The 21,398-nt window shown below is 47.1% G+C and overlaps 2 protein-coding genes across 5 annotated transcripts in view; both read left to right on the top strand.

Annotated features, from left to right (window-relative positions):
• The window catches only part of PAMR1 (peptidase domain containing associated with muscle regeneration 1), a 52,153-nt gene extending 50,404 nt beyond the window's left edge, over positions 1-1,749 (top strand). For both annotated transcript variants that reach the window (XM_005011324.6, XM_005011326.6), the window contains one exon: positions 699-1,749. In XM_005011324.6, the coding sequence (XP_005011381.1) occupies positions 699-1,235 (537 nt within the window). In that variant the 3' untranslated portion in view covers positions 1,236-1,749. The remainder of the gene's footprint in view (positions 1-698) is intronic.
• A 2,551-nt stretch (positions 1,750-4,300) lies between these two features.
• The window catches only part of SLC1A2 (solute carrier family 1 member 2), a 92,544-nt gene continuing 75,446 nt past the window's right edge, over positions 4,301-21,398 (top strand). Inside the window, exon 1 of one of the 3 annotated variants that reach the window (XM_072039029.1) lies at positions 4,301-4,318. Coding sequence is in view for 2 of the 3 variants with exons in the window: in XM_072039030.1 (XP_071895131.1) it covers positions 5,071-5,087 (17 nt within the window). In the remaining variant the exon portion in view is untranslated. Of the gene's footprint in view, positions 4,319-4,455; positions 5,088-21,398 lie in introns of those variants that run through there. The other 2 variants (XM_072039030.1, XM_027457784.3) reach the window with 2 other exon arrangements.

The raw sequence follows: 21,398 nt of genomic DNA, 5'->3' as shown, positions 1-21,398 counted from the left end.
GCATAGAAATCAAAATGAGGAGAAATACAGTAATTTTGGCTGTGAATTTTTTTCTGAAGTGGGGGGATATGTGAATCAATTAAAGGATTTGATCCAATAGTCAATAATTAGTTTGTTTCCTCTCTCCCCTTTATTTTTGATTTCTTTCTCTAATTCCAACTTTCTCAGACCTACCTAGATATATTATTTTTTGACAATTTTTTAGCCCCCATGTTATGTTATGTATTGCTAATATTTTTTTTTTTTTTGGGGGGGGGGGTAAAATGGTTGAATTTCAATGAGAATATAATATTTAATTTCAAAAGCCCTTCAAATTCAAATTATACAGACTGAAGATGACATCATAGGTGAATTCTTTTCAGTAAACAGTGGAAAAACTTGAACTGCACATTAACTTCCTATTTTTTTGGAAATGTCCTTGACTATATTTCATTAGAAGGAGCTTTGTACAATAAAAACTGTCCTGAAACGACCTCCCCCCCCAAAAAAAAAAAAAAAAAGTTCTTAGAAGATGCTTGGTCTCTTTGCTTATTTCTCATTTTCTCATTTGAGTGAGCTCTAAGGTGAAAGAACCCTTTGGGAGCAGAGGTTGAGTTAAGTAATGCTAAATAAACTAAAAAGTACTAGTATGGAAATAGTGCTGCTGATTTTCCATGGCTGTTAACGCTACAATTGTTCTCATTCTGTTTCCTCCCCAGATTTCTGCCATCATAGTGCATCCCAATTATGACCCCATATTACTCGACTCTGACATAGCTATCATAAAACTCTTGGACAAAGCCAGGATCAGCAGTCGCGTTCAACCCATTTGCTTGGCATCTTCTCATGACTTGACTTCACCCACAGAGGATTTAAAAATAATGGTTACTGGCTGGAAGGTGTTGGCTGACATTAAAGATCCCGGATACAAGAACGACACGATCCGCATGGGAGCTGTTCGGATGGTGGACTCACTGTTGTGTGAGCAACAGTATGAGGACAATGGGATACAGGTCAGCATCACTGACAGCATGTTCTGTGCCAAACAGGACCACACGGCCTTTTCGAATATCTGCCCTGCTGAGACTGGTGGGATTGCAGCCATAACTTTACCAGGAAAAGCATCTCCTGAGCTAAGGTGGCACCTGATGGGACTGGTGAGCTGGGGTTATGATAAAACTTGCAGCCTAGAACTCTACAGTGGCTACACCAAAGCTTTTCCCTTTAAAGACTGGATTGAGAAGAACCTGAAATAAAAAGCTGTGTCTGGAAACGGCATTTTATAATTATCATAATATCTGTCACAGTCTCCTCTGCTTTAGGCTTCTCATCCCAATGATGAGCCACGTCTGGGATAAGGTTAAGGCAGACACCCTGGTAATTTGTCCTAGGATCAGATGTTCCATCAGGCTACTCTTAATTCCTGGCAGAGTGTCTTTGTGCATGGGAAGTTTTGCCATATTTCACCTGTCTCCCCTGGTGGGAGGACGATGCCCTGCTCCTGAGTCTGACATACAGAAACGGGACAGCAAATTCTGACTGAAATTAATCTGTAGCGTGGAGTCCCTTAGAGAAATCAACGGTGAGCCTCTCCCAAAGGTCAGCGTGACTGACAGGAATAAGAGGCTGGAAAGAGTAGCCTGAATTCATTACGATGGATGAGCTTGTTACGGTATGTGCTGTCTCTATTGCCATAGTACAATGTAATCTTTTTCCCTCCCAAGTACTTTACACATTTAAATAAACCATGGTTTGTTTTTTTAACCTACATACCCATGTCTGACATTATTTAGATTCCTTGTTGCTTTATCTGTGTCACACTCTAGGGACTCCCTGCTGCCCTTGTCTGTTTGCATGTGACTCACTTGGGACTCTGGGACTCTTCAGGCACACCGAAAGGCAAAATTAGCACAAAATTCAACTACTGCATAAATAACAAGAATCCTTTTTTTTTTTTTTTTTTTTTTTTTTTCCTTAATACATCCAGTGATGGTATTGTATATGAGCCATTGCAGTGAAATGTACCTGGAGGGTTAACTCCCACCTTGTATTCTGAACAGATGAAAACCCAAAACACACTTTTCAAAGCATTTTTCCTTGTGGATTATTTCAAAGACCTCTGAAAACCTTGGGACAAGTTCTGGTTTCTGTCAGTTCACACACTTTTGTGGCAAAATAACTCCCCAGTAGCCCACCAGGGTAAAGAATAAAGTCCAGCTCTCATGCTTAGTAGAGGCTTTTCTTAACTGGACTTTTTGACATCCGAGTGTACGATTCTCCCATTGGGCATGTTGCCAGTGGAGAGACTTTGGTGTCCTCATGGTCTTTAATTACTGCTCTCTGCCTAAATCATTTTCCTCTATTCAGCTGTGGATGAAGACTGAAGATGATCCCTAGAAAAAGTTTGTGAGAGTGGACAGAGGAATGTCTCCTGTCACAGATCTGTCATCTATGACACCCTGGAATTTGCAGGACTTCCAGATTATTCCAGAGCCCAAACCAGATCAGAGCAACAGTTGGATGTGAAGATTCAATGAAAGGATTTGTTACTCTCACCAGGAAGGACTTGCATGTTATAAGCTTGCTGTTATAAGCTATCAAGTCTGTTTTCAATTCTCATTTCTCTAATGCCATGAAATCTCGTTTAGTGTTTCTTAGTGCTCAGAAGTTTTTCCACCTACTTTTGAATCTGAAAATGACTGCTAAAAGGGCAACCTGTATTGGGGACCACTCTGTAATTTATGTTTGCTTTCCTGGTCAAAAGTACTTAACGCTTTTGAAATTCTCTTATTTTTACTGGTGATAGGACCAGTTTATTTGTTAATTGAATCAGAAAGTTTAAGGGCTACAACCAAAGTGAATTACTTTTCTTTATGTTGCTTGTCTATCTCCTCCTGCCAGGAGATTATACTTGGCTGACAAACTGTATGACAACAAAAATTCTGAATTAAATGTGAAAAATGAGATCTGTTCCTCTGCTGGGAGGCACACTTTTCAGTGAATGTATGGTACTTGTCCTCTAAAAGAAGTGTTTAGAGGATATTAGGTGGCAGTTTTGGAGGAGAGTAAACTCACAGAAGGTTGACACGTGTTTCTTCCTAACACTATCAACGGCGAATGAAATGAAGGAATGAGAAAGAAATATAATTGTTTATTGGAGCATGGCTTGCCCAGTGTGACCTCTTCCATGGTTAAGTTAAATGAAAGTCTCACACCCTAATGGTAAGAGAAATTCTCTTCTAAAACAGAAATCATAAAGGGCCGTGAGCTGGTTCTTTTCTCCGCTGTGGCACTGTAGCTGCCCTGCTCTGTATCATGTTGTTCTCCACTGCTGCAACTGAGAAGGTAGGCCACAGGGTTTTTTCCCTGTAGGATTTGTCCAGAGGAGAGCTAGGTGCTCCGCACTGAACTGCAAAGTCTGAGTTAATTCCAGCCTTAGCCCTCACTCCTCTCCTTTTACCGCAGCTCATCCACACTGAGTATTTACTGATCCTCCAGCTCCTCCTCAGTGATGAATCCCATCCCCATGTCATTTCAGTCCCTACAGATCTGGCGATGTAAAGCTGAAATCTGCTGGGCTTGGGCAGCAACAATATAGCTGTTCCCTGGCTGTGTATCACAGAAAAGTGTATTATTGGAGAGAAACTTGAGTTGAAGGAACTGATGGGATGAAAATCACTGGGTGTTAAGGCTCATCGTGGGAGGAGGGTGCTACAGCTGTGCACGCACCACAGAATTCAGCCCCCTCCCTTTCACAGGATGGAGATGCTATTTAGGGGGAAGCAAGGACACGGTCAGGCTTCGCTGGACACCAGCATTAAGATTTCAGCTCAGTCCTTTATGGAAGGAGGACTCAGCTGCAGCATCGGGGTCTGCTTCTGGGCCGCCACCGGGCTGAATCCTAGATCCAGTTCTGGCTGATCTCCAAACGCAGCCACCGTGCGTTACTCCTGCGTTATGTGACCTATACGTGGCCTTGTACATACACAGATACACGGGCACATGGGGCGGGCGGTCACAGCAGGGCACCCAGGCACCTGAGCTGTCCCCGGGGGTTACAAACATGCTCCCGGCTCAGCCTGCCCCCCCAGCCCGAGCAGGGCAGGGGTTAACGCCTCCCTTTGAGGAGGGAGAACCGGGGGTGCAGGCTGGCAAGACCCAGCCCCCCGGCTGCAATCGCTGCTCCTGGGGAGCTCCGGGACCCGTCTGCGAGCCGCGAAGCGACGCGGAGCATCCCCCGCTCCGCCCGGGTGGAGGACCCCGACCTCCCCCCGGGGACGGACGGCACCCGGCAGCCCGGGGGTCCCGGCCTCCCCTCCCCGGGGTCCCTCACCCTCAGGTAGGGCGGGGGGCTGCGGGTCGGGGCCGTGCAGGTGGGGCCGCGCCGCCGCCGCCTTCCCGTCAGGGGGCAGCACCGCGCCGCCGCCGGGACCCGGGGCCGGGAATGGGGCCGGGAATGGGGTCGGGGGGAGTGGGGCGTGAGGGGCTGGGGGCGGCTCCTTGGTGTCCCCCCCACGGCGGAGGGGAGCGGGGCAGGTAGCGGGCGGCGGCAGCGGGCGGTCCTCCCCCTGCGGGGGGCTCGCCGCCCCCTTCCCCTCGCCTCTCCCTCCCGCTTTAAAGGCGAGCTTGGGGGGGGTGTGGGGGGGGATTTGCGGGAGGCACGGCGGCGGTGATGTCAGCCCGAGCCTAAAATAGAGCGGGATAGGCTGCAAATCCACGGCGCGGGGGCTAAAGCCTTGCAATCCCGCCGCAGCCCGGCACCATGCCGCTGTGAAGTGCCCCCCCCCGGCTCTCTCCCACTCGCACCCGCAGCCGGAGGACCCCGCCCGGCCCCCGCCAGGTGCCCGCAGCCCCTCTGCTGGGCGGCCCCCGGGGCACGGAGCCGGGGCGCGGAGCCCCCCCTGGGCGGGCGGCGGCGGCGGCGGCGGCGGCGGCGGGGCGGGGGCTGCCGGTCGCTGGCGGATCCCCGAGGATTACCAGGAGCCGCTCGCCCCGTCCCGGAGGCTGCCGAGGGCCGCCCGCAGGGAGCGCAGCGCCCCGCTGCCCGCAGCCGTCCCGCGGGGCCCCCAGGAGCCGGGGGCTGCCGGCACCATGGCATCGGCGGACGGGTGAGGGGGACCCCGGGGCTGCTCTGGGGGGGAGATGGGGGGCGAGGGGGGTCCCCCCAGCCGTGCCCCGGTGCCGGCTTCGTGCCTCGGCCTGCCCCGCAGAGGGAGATTTGGGGGGGAAAGGGGAAGGGTTTGAGCTGTCAGCCGCCGGGAGGGGTTCGGGTTCCCTCCCCGCCGCTTCTTTGTTTAACCCCTGGGGGGCACGGCAGGCTCGGAGCACCTGCCGGGGAGAGCGAGCTGCCTGAATGGGAGAGGGGAGCCGCCTCCTAAAATAACACCAGCAATAGCGATAACCTGTGCTGCTAAAAGAAGTGGGGAGCTGGCTTCCCCCCCCCCACCCCCCCGCCTCTGCAAAAGGCAACACGCAAATCCAACTTCTTGAGGAGTTTTGCAATTTTGCAGGTTTGTGCCAAACGCAGCGCTAGCGAGGGAAGTGCCGGGAAGGGCGAAGGGTTACACAAGAGGCTTTGAGGCAAGCCAGCCCCGTCCCAGTCCCGCCACGGCCTCGTCCCCCTGTCCCCTGCCCTGTCCCCCTGGCAGGGACCTGTCCCCTGCCCCTCAACATTGAGGCTCTGCTCCCGTGGGGTTGGGGGCTTGCTGCTCTGCAGACTGGCTGGCAGCGTGCGAGGAAAGAAAAGGTTTCCTTGATCTCTGCTTGCCCTCTTCTAATAGTAGCTGGCATTAGGCTGCGTGTGGTGTGAGCCTCCCCTTTATCCCTGGCTGTTGTCAGGTTGGATCAGCGTGATCTGCTCTGGATGGGACTCTCTGAGGACAGAGTGCAAAAGGAAGCTGTGTTGATACAGGGGCTGGGAGGCTTGCTGAGCTGCTTTAAATAACCTAGCACATGGCCAGGGGGTGTGCACACAGGTGTCCCATCGCTGGGATGGCAAAAGGAACTTGCTCTCCGCAGAGCGGCCCGAGGACAGTTGGCTTGGGCCGAGGGGAAGGTTAGGAAGAGTTCGCTTTGGTTGCTTTAGGACAGGGACAGTCCCCAGGGCTGACAGAGGGCAGGTCCGTGGGGCTCTTCTACCTCACAGAGTCACTAACTCGCCGTTTGTCTTGCCCTCGCTAGGAATTTCTCCTCCAGATTTGTACATTCCTCTACTACTGGTAGCTGCTCAGCAGTTCAATCTGCCTGGTAGCATTCCCATAACAATGCAATCACCCAGCGAGATGCTGTCAGCGAATGCTTGGAGCCACAGGGCAGAGACTTGGAGATGGAGGAAACCACCTGCGGCCGTATGGCTGCAGCTCCGTGTCCTCTGTCCCTTCTGTTTCCTCGGACCACCCCGACTTCTGCTCTTCTCATAGTGCTCTGCTTGCTTAGAGTCATTAAGGTTGGAAAAGACCTCCAAGATCACCTGGTCCAACCATAAAAAAATAATAATAGAGCATTGCTCAGGCACAGAGGGCTTCCTTTCCTTCCATACGGAGGTGATCCAGGTACAGAGGGGCTGGATCAGGGACCACAGCAGTTAGCCAGGATGCTCTCCATTACTTCCTACCCTAACAGAGCATTTGGCTTTGCACCGTGAGGGTTATAACTCTCAGTTAGTGCTGACTTGAGGCTTCTGCTGCAAGTGTTTAGAAATATTGCTTGCACATAAAGCATTCCCCTGCCGGAACAGGGAGGTGCAGAGGTGCCTGCTTGTTTCAGGCTGCTGGGGCAAGGGGAGATCTGCTGTGCAAGGCTTTAATAGGAAGAGACGTGATGAGAGGTGGCTGCAGCACAGGGATTTGTCAACTTCAGGGGCTTTAAATGTGTGCAGAAAGAGAGGCGCTTTTCTGAGAAGCTACCTGAGCAGGTGGGCTGAAAAGGATGAATGCCACAAATAGAAGGGCTTTGGTAGAGGTTTGGTTTTGCTTTCTGTATTGGATGGAGCTAAATTGTCAGTGTGAGGAAAGAAGCAGAAAGGTTAGGCTTTGTTTTCAAACTTTTTAGGAAACTCACCTAGACAGAGACAAGCCAAAACTGCTTATTTGGTGCGTTTCTGCTGATGCTCAGTGATAGCTGAGGTAGGTGTGGAAAGCAAGCTGAGTGGAAAGCATTTCACTTGCTGGTTCCTTTTTGCCACTGAGAACCTCTTCCAAAACTGAACTGCTGCCTTTCCCTCCCCTCAGGTAAGAAGCTGAGGAGAGAGATCAGCTTTGCACGCTGGCATAAAAGTCAGCAAACTTGAGCCCTGTAAGGATCAGCAGGAAAAACGAATTCAGGACCAGGCAGACCTTGTTCAAGAAAGGCTTTCGTTGTGGAAGAAAGACAGGTAGCAGAAAGTGCCCATTGCTGCCAGCAGAGCAGTGTCTCAGGGACACGCAGGTACACGGAGAAACACCTGCTGGACGTGGGGACAGGCTGCCTGCACTCCAGTTTAATGTCTGGTGGCTCTTGCGATGTTCAAATAGACACCTTAGTTGAGGTTTATAGTATACAAAGTCATTATTTTGTCCTGATAGGTGAAAATGATCAACTGTGGTCATTTTCACAGTGTACCATTTCTCCTCTAACAGGGAAGTTTACATAAAAACTCCAAACTGGTGGTGTCAGGAGTATGATAAGGTATTTGGCAAAAAATAAGGCCCCCATGTATACACAGAGGAAGACAAATCTCTATTATGTTGTTAAAAAATAGTCTTAGAGCCAGGATTTGCTAGGAAAGCTTCCCTTGTCTGCACCTTTACAGTCTTTTTTTTTTTTTTCTTTCAATGTTTAAGTGGGGTAAAGTTATCCATGTACAGAAATTTGCTGCCCAAAACTTTCTGTTCCAATAAAGGAAAATGTAGACAACAGAAAACTTCAATCAGTTTAAAACAAAAAAAGGAAATGTCCCTCGTGCAGCATGGCAGAATCAGACCCAGGCAGTCCCTGTGTCCACCGTGCTACAGTTTCAGCTACTGGGGCTTCCGCAGGCCGAAGAATACTCTGGCTGCTACCTTGACTGTTAAGTCTTCTTTTCACAAAATCCTCTGATACCGATCTCATTACCAAGGTGGACTTTTGGTGCTTAGCTGGTGCTGGAAACTGAAAATAGCGAGTTTGGGGAGGAAGAGCAGGAAGCAGCTCTTGATGTACTGCTCGGGGTTGCTGGTTTTCGTGCTCTCCATCTAAACCTCCTCTGCTGGCTGTGACTGCAGAGAGGATGCTCACAGATGTGGCCTTTTGGTCTGTGCCAGGATCACCTTTTGTGAGCCCTTAGCATGTTTCAGAGATCCAGCGATGTCAGTTCATGCTCAGCCTGTGGTGTCTGGCATAGTGCTCAGTATGCGCTAGGTTGAACCTACAGAGACTGACTTTCTGCTTTAGGATGGTAGAGGATTTAAGCCTTTCCTTTGCTTTTACAGGGTCTGAGAGGACCTAAAGGTTAGATGAGATTGCCTCTGACCCAGCTGGTTCCCATGCTTGTCTCCAGACCTTTGAGCAAAGGCCTGAACGCCTTGCCTCACCTGGGTTCCTTGCGGCTCTCCTTGCTCTCTGCAGTGTTACTGTTTCAGAAGGGAAATAAAGCAATGCTTTGCTACAGGTTTTTAAATTACACTTGTGTATCTAGAGAAAGGTTTTAAATCCTAAATCAGCATGTGACTTTGTAACTGGGATATTAAACCTGGAGCGTTCAAATTACTTTGTTTTTACCTCCTTGAGTGATGCTCTTTTAATGCTCTAAAAACTCTGCGACATGTTTGTATTTTGCGTGCTTTCGGAGCGTGGGAGTTCCAGGTGTGAAGTTTGGGTTTGGATCAGTTCCTTTAAGAATGCAGCCACTAGGAGACACTGTCACTGCGTCTAGAGCAGAAGTTGAGGAGAGGCAGAGCAGGTGTCTGAGTGCTGGAGCTCAGCCCTCTGCGTGCAGGTAACTCACCCCCAGCTCCCAGCCAGCCTGGGATGGGCACGCCGGGATGCCTCTGCCACCTTTTGGAGAGGGCAATGACACAGATGTGGGCTCTTCCACTGCCGGTGGTCTCAGTGCCCGGAACAGTCCCAGGTCAGGTTGGCATAGATAGCAGAGATGTTACCTTTATGCGTATGCAGGGCACAGGTACCCAGCAAGTGTGTGTATGCACCCTGCTACTAAACAAATCGGGTGAAGTGGAGCGGTATGCTGAAACATTGGGATGTTTGGAAACACAGAAGTCTCTGGGTAATTGCTTAGCGTCGTGGTTTGATTAGTGCCATAGTCACAAGTGCTTCACAATTGTATGTCCAATTAATACAAGTGGTGTTTATGTTACATGGGTTGGCGTGGAGGCAGGGCTCCCGCTCTGTCTGGAGGAGCAGAGATGCTGCGTGTCAGCTGCAGAGATCCCTGTCTTGGCTGTTAGCGTTACCTCAGTTAACAGGCCAAGCAGCAGCCCAGCTGTGGGCTTTTCTTCCTCTCCCAGCCTTACTACTCCTACATCCTTCTACAGATGCTCTCTCTGCATCCTGGGTTTCACTGCCTCTGGTTACGGTTCCGCAGGCAGAAACAGAGTCTGCCTGCGCTACCTGCTCACAGAGCAACACGAATTCGGTCCCGATCAGGGAGGGGCATACGATTTGAGTTCTCTAAAATTAGCCACAGTACATCGCATGGAACTTACTTACAAAGGTTTTTCACCAGCTGTGGAAAGATGATTGTTAGTCAATTCAAGATAAAGCTAACATGGGAGGCATAAATAGTAAGTACCTTACCCAGCATCAAGCCCTGTGGATGCGAGTTAACCTGTCAACAGTTTTTGAACAAATTTGATCCTTAAGAATGAATTTATTATGCTGGATTAGTGTTTTAGTAATGTGGCTGTAGTGGTTTTGGATGTTGGAGTAGAAGCCCTAAAGCCATTTGCTGCATCGTCAAGACAAAGCCCAAAAGGGAGATTGCCAACATATATTATACACCTAGCCTGGGGACAATGAAACACACCTTAGTGAGTCAGAAAAACTAGCTTTGCATTTCATGATAGGGTTCAGGCTCCTACAGAGAGTGGGTTTTCAGGATCTGCCACAATATGTACACAAGCACACCCACAGATTTCTTGTCATCTGAATTTTCACTCTGTAATTTACCCACAAAACTCCTCTAAATGGAAACTTGGTGAAATGCGCTGGCACAAATGTTTAGATACTTCAGAGGACGAAATCCTCCAAGTGCTCTCGCTGTTATTTTTATGCAGATTTTGAACAGTACCAACTCAGGATGGAGACGTTTTACCCTATACTCTCTCAGACGTTTTGTGGGACAGATGGAGTGGATGTAGCCTATTAATTAGACATATCAGCTGTGGCTCTGACCTCATTTCACTGTTGCCGATTGCAAATCTCTCATCGATTTCAATGAAAGGGAATGAGGCTCTGTAGAAGATAACACAAGTTCCTTAAAATTAACCTGATGACATGATAGTTCTCATGACCCCAACCTTCAGTTTGGCCTTGAGCTATACTTTCAAAAAGCAGTCATCATCTAGACATTAACTCAGTTTTTGTAGGAACCGAGACACTTATGTAAAGGCGCAAATACTAAAATACTTTTTAAGAAGCCTATAGTGCTTATTCATTCTAAACTTTTTGAAAAAAAAAAAACAGATTAGGGAATTGGATTAGATATAAAAGGCTGTATAGATAGCAGTTCCTGAAAAAAATGGATAGTTTTCAACAGTCTTGGCTTACCGTAGCATTTCATGAGATGAATAAATACATACACACCCCCTTCCCGTGAACATACGCTAAAATGTTTGTGTATAACACCCTAAGAATTCACCTGATGAAGCAGTTCTGTATTTCTACACTAACAAGTTACTGCATTTAATTTTCTTTTTGATCTTAGCATTTCCCCTTGATCTACAGTCTGTCCTAACCAAGAATAGTGATAACTAAATCTATGAACGATATTCAAAACATCAGATTTTTTCAGCTAAAAGCTACTGCCATAAAACCTCTGCTCTGCTCCACCTGCACAGATATCCATCCATTCCTTCCAGTAGTGACCTTGACCAGCAGTCACCGAATGCTTAATTTCAGCAGGTAGGGGAAGCTCACCTGGAAAGTCTGATATTTTGTGAAGTGCCATAACTAGAAATAGCCACCTCAGTGTTCCTGACAATCAGAGATTTTAAATCATGTTGGAGACCTCAGATTTTTCAGTGCCTGCTTGCCCAATTTGACATTGATAGAGCTAGTTTTGCTCTGTGAATCATCTGTTCCTTGGCTTAAGTTGTGAAATACTGTATTTTATAGCTTATACCTCATGACATAGATAATAAAGGACATTTTTAGAAGACTTAAAATAGCTAGTACTACTTTTGTTTCTTCTTCTGGCATGCACAGGCATTCAAGTTTCAACAACTTCCTTAGGTGTACCGAGCAGGAGGAAGTGAGAATATGAAGCTGATCAGCAAAACGAGTGCTTTTGTAAGAGGTGAGGCATGGACAAAGTAAGTGCATAGGCAGTGGGAGCAAATGCTGTTCCCTCAAAAGTGCAAATACTGCTTTTAAACCACCATGCCCTATGCATTGATAATCTTTCCATGGGGTCTCAAAGGAGTTCAGGTGTGAACCTGTCAGGATTTACCACGTTGCTCAGGTCAGGTTACTGCGGTGTGTATGCGTGAGGGCCAAGCCTGTGGGTCTTCAGACAATGGTTGTTTTCAGTTGATGCAACACTCTGGAGAAAGCTCTGGGACTGCCTTTGGGTAGGGTGGCATCACTTAGGGTGCAGCCAGTCAAGTTGTGCAGGAGCCCTTCCCTGTCTGCAGGCTGCACCCCCTGCCAGAAGGTGGGCAGGAGCCCCGGGCTGTCAGTTGAGGGCATCTTGTGAAGAGCACCCACCCTCTGTGCAAGCCCCCAGCGCTTTGTGGAGGGCACAGGTCCATGCCCATGGGGCACGTGCTGGGTCCTTCCTGGCACACGCGGTGGTGCGAACGCCGAGGCTCTGTACAGGAGGAGCGCAGAGAGAAGGCGCAGCGCTAGCAAGTGCGCCTTCATCTTTGGTGCCTTCTCATTTAATGCCTTCTCATTTTCCGTGAGATTTAATTCTCTCCCCCAGCCCGATGTGTTGCAATACCTGCTATTTAGAACAATTAAGAATATGAGTTCTTGAAAACACTGGATGGGTCTGTCAAATCCATCATCTTTGCTATTGTCCATCTGCTAATGAAAACTCTGCTTATGCCAAGTCAGTACAATATCTGACACTTTTAGCCTCCAGCCCTTTAAGTTAAAATGCTGTTTCCACAGGCATGAGAGCAATAAAAACGAGTGTGCTTTTATATATTTAATCCTACTTCTATATTAATTTCAAAGCCTCTCAGTGTACTTAAAACTTTAAGACAATTAGCTGCAGTGTATGTCTCAGTGCTTGGGAAAGATAACAGACTAGGTTCAAAGATCGTATTTTATAATTTTTATATAGAACATATTTGATCTTGTATTAAGCAATTCCAAATTGGGGACCCTTAAAAGGAAGGTCAAAAAAAGAACCAAAGCATAAAAGCATTAAGAAACACTCCTGCTAATTACAGGCTAATTACAGGCGTCCTTAGGAGAACAGCGTGAAATTCACTAAAATGCAGTAGTTCAGGTTCATTGAAATACCCGAGAAATCAAATTCATTGTAGTGTTTTACAGAAAAGAAGGTGGAGAAGGAATTTAAAAATTAAAAGTGTTTAATTTTTACTTTTCAAATATAAATGCTCAGTTTCAGCTTTTGAAATGTTTGAGGTTTCAAAATTTCTACTTCACACCTATTTTTCAATTGGAAAAAAATGGAATAAAAAAAGAAAGACTAAAATGAAATGACGGGAGACTCCAGTACAAAGGAAAACACACCACTGTGTATTAAGGAAGCATTTTGGGTTGACCAAAACAGCATTTGTCCTTTTTTTTTTTTTTTTTTTTTTTTTTAACTTTCACTGGCAAACTCAAAATATATGCTGTTAAGTGTGACTGCAACTGATATTTTCCGTGATATATATGTTTTTAAAATATAACCACCAAGTCAAAAATCAATAATTTCTCCAGGCTGCTTTCTGCTCTGTACCCTTTCTTACTATTATTTTCAACACAGGAGTAAAATAGTGGTTTATTACTTTAGGCATTTAAATTTATATATGTATAGAGTTGTGAGTTTATTTTATGCTTCATCACTCCATTTCAGATATTGTCTCCTTTCTGCAACATTTTTATTTAACAGACTTTGCTGCTGTTTCTGTCATATTGATGTGCTTTGATTCCACCTCTTGCATACATTTCGACTTTCTCGTTTACCTTGAGAATTTGGACCAATTCCTATACTTTCAACCATTTCTGTTGTCATTCTTTTATTTCTAGTCCTTCATGGCTTCTGTTTTGTCTTTTTAATAGTACTTCTCTGTGCTGGTCAGTAGCCACTGAAGGTTCACTTAAGTTCTCTGTGAAGACAGCCAGTTGAGGAGAAGTTTTGCCAGGTCTCAGTGCTTCAACACTATTCTGTTTAGTTTGGAGTGAAAGGTTTCTTTTTCTCTGGAAGCATACAAAGGCATATCTGATTCTGGCTTCAGCTGGTTCACTTGTTTTTCTTCCAAAATTGCCAGGGTGTTTTGAACCTTTAACGTGTCAATCGTAGAAACTGTTCGTGTACTTTGCGGTGCTGATTTTCACAGCTGCGGGTTTGTGGTGTTGGTTGTTGATGCTGGTAGCCGTAATGCAGGTAACCAGCACAGGAGCTACCTGCTCTGACTTGCTTGTCTCTGCTGGGTGGGCAGGATGCAGCTTTCGTTACCGAAGTCAGGGTCCTGGAACTTCATCTAGGAATCGATCTTTTTCTTCTTACATCTGCACATCTACTTGTACAACTACCATAGGGAAGACCAGTAAGCAGGTCTAAGGGGAGTGATACCTGCTAGTTCACATTTCTGTGTGAATCAGGTTAGTCTCTTTTAGCTCTGCTAACAAAGCTGTGCTTCAAACCTGCGAGTGACTGCATCTCTGATTTACCTGTGGCCTCCTCAAGATGTACCATGTGGCTTCCAGGCCCATTGACTTTGTCTCCCCTGAGGCAGGAACTCCTGGTGTTTGCCTTTCCAACCACTCATTGCACGTTTCTCCTGTAATTCTCTTGGATCTTGGAGATTTGCTCTCTCACGGGGACTGCAACAGAGATCACAGGTAAACAAGTCACGCGCATGGCTTAGCTTCTGACGCACTACCCACTGTTGGCAGGGGGTGTCTGGCACAGGCTGCACGTGAACTTGTTCATTCCTGCTCCTATGGGAGGGTCTTTGGGCAAGTGGGTCTCATGCAGCACCCTCCTAGAGACTCCTAGACTGTTGCCTCAGGTACATCTTTCCAACCTGGAGGAGCAACACTAGCAGGGAACGGTTTTGAAACTGAAGGTGGTGTAACTGCTTTAGCCCAGTACTGTACCCAGGCTAATGACAGCCTCTTAGCTAATTAGCTTGAGTGCAGCAGAGAGTTAGCATGGATGTCCTGGGCTAGCATGAAGGAAGACATGGTTACCTTTCATGCCCCAGGTCAGGTCCACACAGAGCCTGAAAGCCTGTTTCTCAACAGGCTTCTTAGTCCGAGGAAAAAAGGTCGACATTCTGTCTTCAAGAGTATGAAAATTATGGCCAGCTCTTGTGATTATTCACTACCAGCCATCTAGGACTGTGGCTTCCTTAATCTATAAAAATGCCAGCACATATGTAACACTTATCTGGGAATATGGGAATGTATTGGAGGGTCTCCAGAGCTCCTTTCCAACCATAGTTATTCTGCATTTCTGTATACTGCAAATAAACAGCATACAGCTGTCTCCATGCAGTGCCTTCGTATCTCAGTTCTTAGATGTGGCCGTGATGCCATATACTGCTGGCATAGCATATCATACTCTGTACACTACTTCCATGTCCCTGAGCTTTCAGGAGATTGGCTACGCCTACATGAATAAGTAGTTGAGCCCAACAGGAACAGCTGGTCCTGGTTAAGTCCACGCTACAGTGGTTAGTGTGTGGAGTGCCGCTGGTGTGCTACTGGAGTGCATTTCTTGGTGTAACTGCACCCAAAACCAATTCAGTGCATGTGCCCCAGCACCGTTCTGTGATGAGAGCCGCAGTGCAGCAGGTGGGCACCATCAGGAAATTCGCTTCAGAAGCTCACACCTGGTTCAGACTAAACTGCTAGTGTAGGTTTGTCCTCAGCCGGTTACTGAGACTCCTCAGGTAAGTCTCCCCACCTCTTCCTTTCAGGCAGTTGCAGAGAGCAATAAGGTCTCCCCTGAGCCTCTTCTTCTCCAGACCAAACACCCCCAGTTCCCTCAGCCGCTCCTCACAGGACTTGTGCTCTAGGCTTCGTGGCCCTTCTCTTGGCATGCTCCATGGTCTTGGTGTCCTTGTACTGCGAGGCCAACGTGCGTGCAGGCAGCGCTGCCACTGCCGTGGCCATGACCCTGAGCCACTGCTGTGGCCCGTGGAGATGCTGGGGTACACGAGCCGCCCCCGAGCAACACGTGGAGCACAGGCTGGGGCGGGCATGGCCCATGGCCTGTCACAGAGGTGGTGCTCTCTGCCAGGTCATGGCAAGAGTGCTGAGGGCTCCGGGTTCCTTCCAGTGAGAGAAGCACAGCCTTCTGAGTTTACTACGGTCGTAGTACGCTTCCCTTGAGGCAGAAAGCAGTCTTTTAATGAAGCATCTGGCCCCTTGGCCGTGTAAGAACTGCTCTTCCTATAGAAAAGGTTTGCCTCTACGAGTGCACGTGGATAAAACACACGGCTCTCGCACCCAGGCGTGCATATGGGAACTAATTAACACCTGGCTGCTATTTATAGCACAGCAATCTAGGACAGGGAGCGAGAAACCAGTCCGGGTCCCTCGCCCGCCATTTTAGGGGCTGTGAGGCGGGCGGCTGGCACTGCCCCGCGGCCAGAGGCATTCCCCCTGCGGGCTCCTGACCGACACCAGGGCGCCTCTGCCGGCGCCCTCCCGTGCCGCAGGGCTCGCCGCGGCCCCCGGGGGCTGAGCTTGGAGCCCGGGGGCTGAGCTTGGAGCCCGGGGGCTGAGGGGCCGCCCCCCGCTCCCCCGCGGCCGGGCCGGGTGTCCCGGAGCCCGACAGGGGGCGGCCGAGGGCAGCGCTGGCGGCCGGCGGGGAGCGCCGTGCTCCCGGCCCGGTGCTGGAGCTCCCCGGGGACCTGCCTCTGATTTTTAACCACGTTTAACCAGTTAACCACGCTTTGACCTCTCCGTGAGAGTAGGAGTACGGTGGAGCCTGAAACCAGCTCGGTTTGTAGGTGTTAGCCTACTCACCAGCCTACAGAGAAGCGCTTCTAATCAGAACAGCAGTGGGGCTAGTGAATCTGGACGTGCTGTCTAAATCAGGAGAAAAGAATGCGTTTTCCTGTCATAAGGGAATGGTTAGGATGTAGTCATAGAAAGGCTTGAATGCCAAGATCTTTATTCCTATGCATTTTTGAGCTTCAGGCTGCCCCCAAAACGTCTTGTGGAGCCAGCATATGTAGCCCATAACAATAAAAACATGAAGAACAATAATATTACATCAGTGAGATTTTCCCCTGTGTCTGGAGCACTTGATCCAGATTTCATATGCTTTGATCTGTATGACTGATTTTCTAAAGCACACAGCTCTATAGCATGCTATTCAGCCTGTGCACGAAACCCGTTCATTCACAGACTCCTAGACAAATTGGTGTAATGACAGTATGTGACCGAACATAGAAAGTCCTCGTTTGAAAGCTGGTCAGGAGCTGATGACAGGGACCAGTGAGAATGGGACGTGAATTGGACAGGCACAGCAAACGGGAGTTACAGGAGCAACAAAGTCAGGAGGTCAGACTCAGCCCCGAGGCTGAGAACCGAAAAGGAGGGGGACAAATTAATTCCCGTCTTGTACCTGCGTGTTCATGCCTTGCAATTACCCTGGGGTCAGCAGCGACGATGTATCATCCTCCAAGTGAAGTATTTCCATAATTTTACACACCATAAGGAAATCACGGTGGCTGTCATATACTGTTTCTTCATTATTTTGAAGGGGCAGAGAAAAGAAAGGGAAGGAGGATTTTAACTTCCACCCAGTTTCCCTGCTATTTATTCTCAAGAAAAACGATAGTTTTGGCAACCGCTCTTCGCACCCGTGGCATATCGAGAGTGGCCACAAGGAGGTGTTGTTTTTCCAAGCCGTGTATTAGTAATCCTGTGATACCAGAATGCCTCAGAGGCGCCTTTTGGGGCTAAAATATGTACTGAAAGATAAATGTCTCCTAATTTATCTTCTTGTCTAAACAGAGGAATCAGAGACAGCTTGGAAGTAATGTGTTCTCATCTTTATAGATGGAGAACCAAGGTGTAAGGTATGCTCGCTGTTACACAGGATCTGTGACTGTGGACAGAAGTGAGTTATGTTGTCTTGTCTCAGTAGCCAGTCAGGTAACACAAAACTCTCTGTTTTCCACACTTGTCATCCCAGGTGATGTTGGTTGTCCCTTTGCTGCCTGACCAGAGCAGAGGGAGGCCAGGTGAGGGGTTGAATTTACTTTGTGTGGACCTGCAGTGGCTTCCTTGTTCTTGCAAAAAGAAAATATCAGGATGTTTTCAGATTTATTGAATCACTTGAGAAAGCTTAGGGTTCCACTTTTGCTTTCTCTCATTTTTTTTTTTTTTTTTCCATGAAGCTTAAAATATCTGAAAACCTGACAACAACTTATTTATTTTTAGAGTCAGACCACGTTTCTCAGAACTTCTGTTTCTGGCACTGTTGTGGAACTGATGCATTTATTAACGGTGGCTGACTTGTAAAATTAGGCTTTTAGGCACCAGAAAATGCATACCTGAAGGACAGATAGGACATTGCCCGGTGATGGGAAATAGACTAGTGCCAGCTGTGCACCGAAGGCCGGAATGGAAAGATCCTTCTTGGCAGATGACCAGCATATCACCATTCACAAACCTGCCACTCACTGTTTGTTTTATGGACTACTACAAAAGAATACTCAGGAAATGGAAAGTCACAACCTGTCTGAAGCCTGTGGTTTCTTTAACACTTTTTGGTGTAATGTGTCATGTTTCTCATGGTTCTTTCTCGTTCGTTTTCTCTCTTGACATAACTTCAGATTCTGCCTAGCAAGACAGAATAGCAGGAGACAGAAAAAAAAAATAGTCTATCGGTTGAATAAGCAATTAGGTAAGCAAGATAACATCCCAGTAATCCATTTTTTTCAAGACAAAACACAAAAGAAGACTGGAATAGTTCATTTTCTTGACATCATTCATAAACAATTGTTGAATTGAGGGTGTTTCTTGTTTAAAGAATACATTCACACATCTGATGAGCCAGGGAAGACATTTTTACTTATGGACACATACTGTAAGAAATACATGCTAACATGCAGTCACTCGTCTGGCCAAGTGGTCAAGTTGAAATCTGTCTCTAGGACATAACAGACAAACGTGGCGTAATTTTAAATTGCTCCGTTTGATTTACAGAAAAAAAAAAAAAAGCAGAGATGGCACAGCTATCATTTGGTTAGTCTGTGAATAGTTAGAGAAATTACTGTAAATGCCCACTATAAAAGCAATTATGGTAGATTAACTTGGCTGTTTTGTTGGATAATACTAATTCTGATTTCACATAAAAAAATCCACATCAAAAAAATAAACTCACAGCTCAACAGAGGACCATGACCAATGACTTCCCCAGCAGGGAGAGAGTCCCCATGGTCACATTGTTCCACACTGGTCACAGCAGTTACTGCTTTGCATTTCTACCTAGATTCTGTATCAGTGACACCACCAAAATATGTTCCAATGGCTTTCAGATCAATGCATGAGTCTATGTGCTATATCAATGGAATCATACATTAGGTGTTTTCATGTGGGACAATGAAAAATTAGAAGTTAACATTTCATGGTCTACTTAGTATTTTCCCCTAGTGACATCCACCTAAGTAACACTTCTGTTAAGTGCTTTTTTTTTTTTTTTCCTTTTATTTATTTATTTTTAATCACTGATCCACATCCCACATGGGAATTTTCTCCACCTTCTTCAGTGCCAGTCTGGATGAAGCTCATGCTGGAGACCCTGTATGCTCTGCTCTTTGACAGTCCTCCCCCCAGCAGGCTCAGGAAGCAGTCTCTCTTGTGAGCACGCATCTTCTCAGCATCTGTGAGTGCAGAGAGCCACATTCTTGTGGGTGTCAGTGTTCATGTGCAGTGTCCCACAGGTTTGTCCGTACAGACATCTCACATGCATTCTAGAGTACCTTAAACCTGACAATTTTTCACTCTCAGTTTTTCGAACAGACCAAAGGAGGATTTAACAATTCTGCCTACCCACTCTATTCTGTTTAGACTATAAACCTCTGTTAATAAACAGTGGAAATAATCTCAGATTTTCTTACCACGTTTTTTCTTCAGTCCAGTGGCAATGGTTAGTCAGGTGAACAAGAATCAGACATGATAGCTGTTGGGACTCATTTGTGATCCAACTTTTTGTTGTAAAGAAGTGGGGGAAAGCTGGGCATTGTAGGATTTTCACAGTGCTGTACAAATACTTGTTTTAATAGGTGAAAGGTAGATATTTTGCCCAATTGACACTTTTTTGATGCTTACTCATTGCAAGAATGAATACAAGTTAATTACAAAAGAATGTGAGGAAGGTGGTACAGCTTTAATTGTAGCTTTCCTGGCCAACTATGCATAGCTTGTTTGGGTTTGTCAGTACAGACTGTCCTGTCTATTTGCCCATATTCTGACAATTGTTTCTCCTCGGTTAAAATAAAGGAAATTTTTATATCAGGCTTAGTCTTTTTTCAGTGTGATTGTTACCTCTGTGGCTGGCGGTATTGTCAGTGGAGTGTGCTGGACTTTGCCTGAGTGCGGACTTCCATAGGATACGTGCTATGCCGCATGCATTCATTCTGGTGCTTTGCTGGATTTTCTGTTGATCTGGAAGTCTTTCTTTGGGAGTCCTTTGCAGCAACTCACAAACATGCTCACACTTGGTCTGGAAATGTATGGGCCTGCCTTCTGTGAAGCAAGCTATCTGGCTAATTGGCAGCGTGCTAGCTACTCTGCTCGTTCCTCCTGCAGGTAGGCTTGCCCCAAAGCAAACGTGGGGTACCTGCCTCTACCTTGAAAGCATAGAATAGGCAGCACGGCGTATACTCGTACCTTTGCCGGCACCACAGTAGGTTCCAGAGTTGGAAAGGTTTTGCTGTCCTAAAAATCACATCTTTCCATCCACCTCATGTTTTGTGAGCTTTCTTTTCTGTGGCCACACTGTAAGCCCGACTCCTTGCCCGGCCGAGCCAGGAGATGGGGTTGAAGAATTGACTTCGACCCTGCTCCTTTCTGACTACCAGTCGGTAGCACACCAGGCACTCTGCAAGTTTGAGCCTGGCAGCTAATAAAACCGCTGGATTTTATGCACAAAACAAATTTGACTCATGGTTACTTATCTTAGAAATGTAATTCAGCTGTGTCAGAGCAACAGGCCTTTGCTTGTTGCAGGCTTTGCCTTGTTCCCTCTGTGGTGTAACCTCACGCTGTGGGTGTGAGCAGAGCAGGATGGGGGCCTGGAGCAGCTCCCCCCCAGTTGTGGGACACTCATGGACACAAGTGGCATGCGATGGCATGGACACAATAGCAGGCAGAGCTCACAAACACTGGTGCGAAGGGCAGACGAATTCCTGGTTCTCCCAGCACCAGGCCTTTTGTTGGCAGCGAGTGCTGCTACCCCATAATAAGTCACTGCAAGGACGCAACAGGGCTGCATGGGAGGGTGTAATTAGCACTAAATAAAGATGGCTTGGGAAAACCTAAGCAAGCCAAGTAGACACTTCCCTAATGAGGCTGTCAGGGAAGTGCTCACAGATGGTAAGTTTTATGAAATGCCATAAATAGGCTAATGAAACTGTTTAAGAATACACTGACAATGCCATTTCCAAGCAGCAGTCGTGGAGTCGCATTTTTTCCTGCCATAGAAGAATACAAATCTGGAATTCAATTCTGCCAGCGGATGGACAGCAAAGACGTGCTGTGTTAAAAAAGCAGAATTCACAACACTCAGATCTGCTTCGTAATATGCATCATGACATACTTTTAACATTACGGCTGTGATTTTCTTCTGGGGCTCCCCAAAGCGGAAGAGAAAAGGGAGTGGTGATTTATATCATCAAACCCAGCTAATAACATTTTTTAAAGTAGAAAAAGATCCATCTCTGCTCCTCCCTGAGCATTTGCTTAATGCTGCTGTAGCTGGCTTTGGAGTAATGTACTGGAAAAACTCAAATGGGGGACATGCAGGTGGACGCTTGAGCTACAGAAGGAGCTGGGCTTGGTTGGAAATGGATTTAGGA

The sequence above is a fragment of the Anas platyrhynchos genome, chromosome 5, assembly GCF_047663525.1.
Source record: "Anas platyrhynchos isolate ZD024472 breed Pekin duck chromosome 5, IASCAAS_PekinDuck_T2T, whole genome shotgun sequence".
NCBI lineage: Eukaryota > Metazoa > Chordata > Aves > Anseriformes > Anatidae > Anas > Anas platyrhynchos.
Note: the sequence above shows the minus strand (reverse complement) of the source record. Positions and strands in the feature narration are given on the sequence as shown.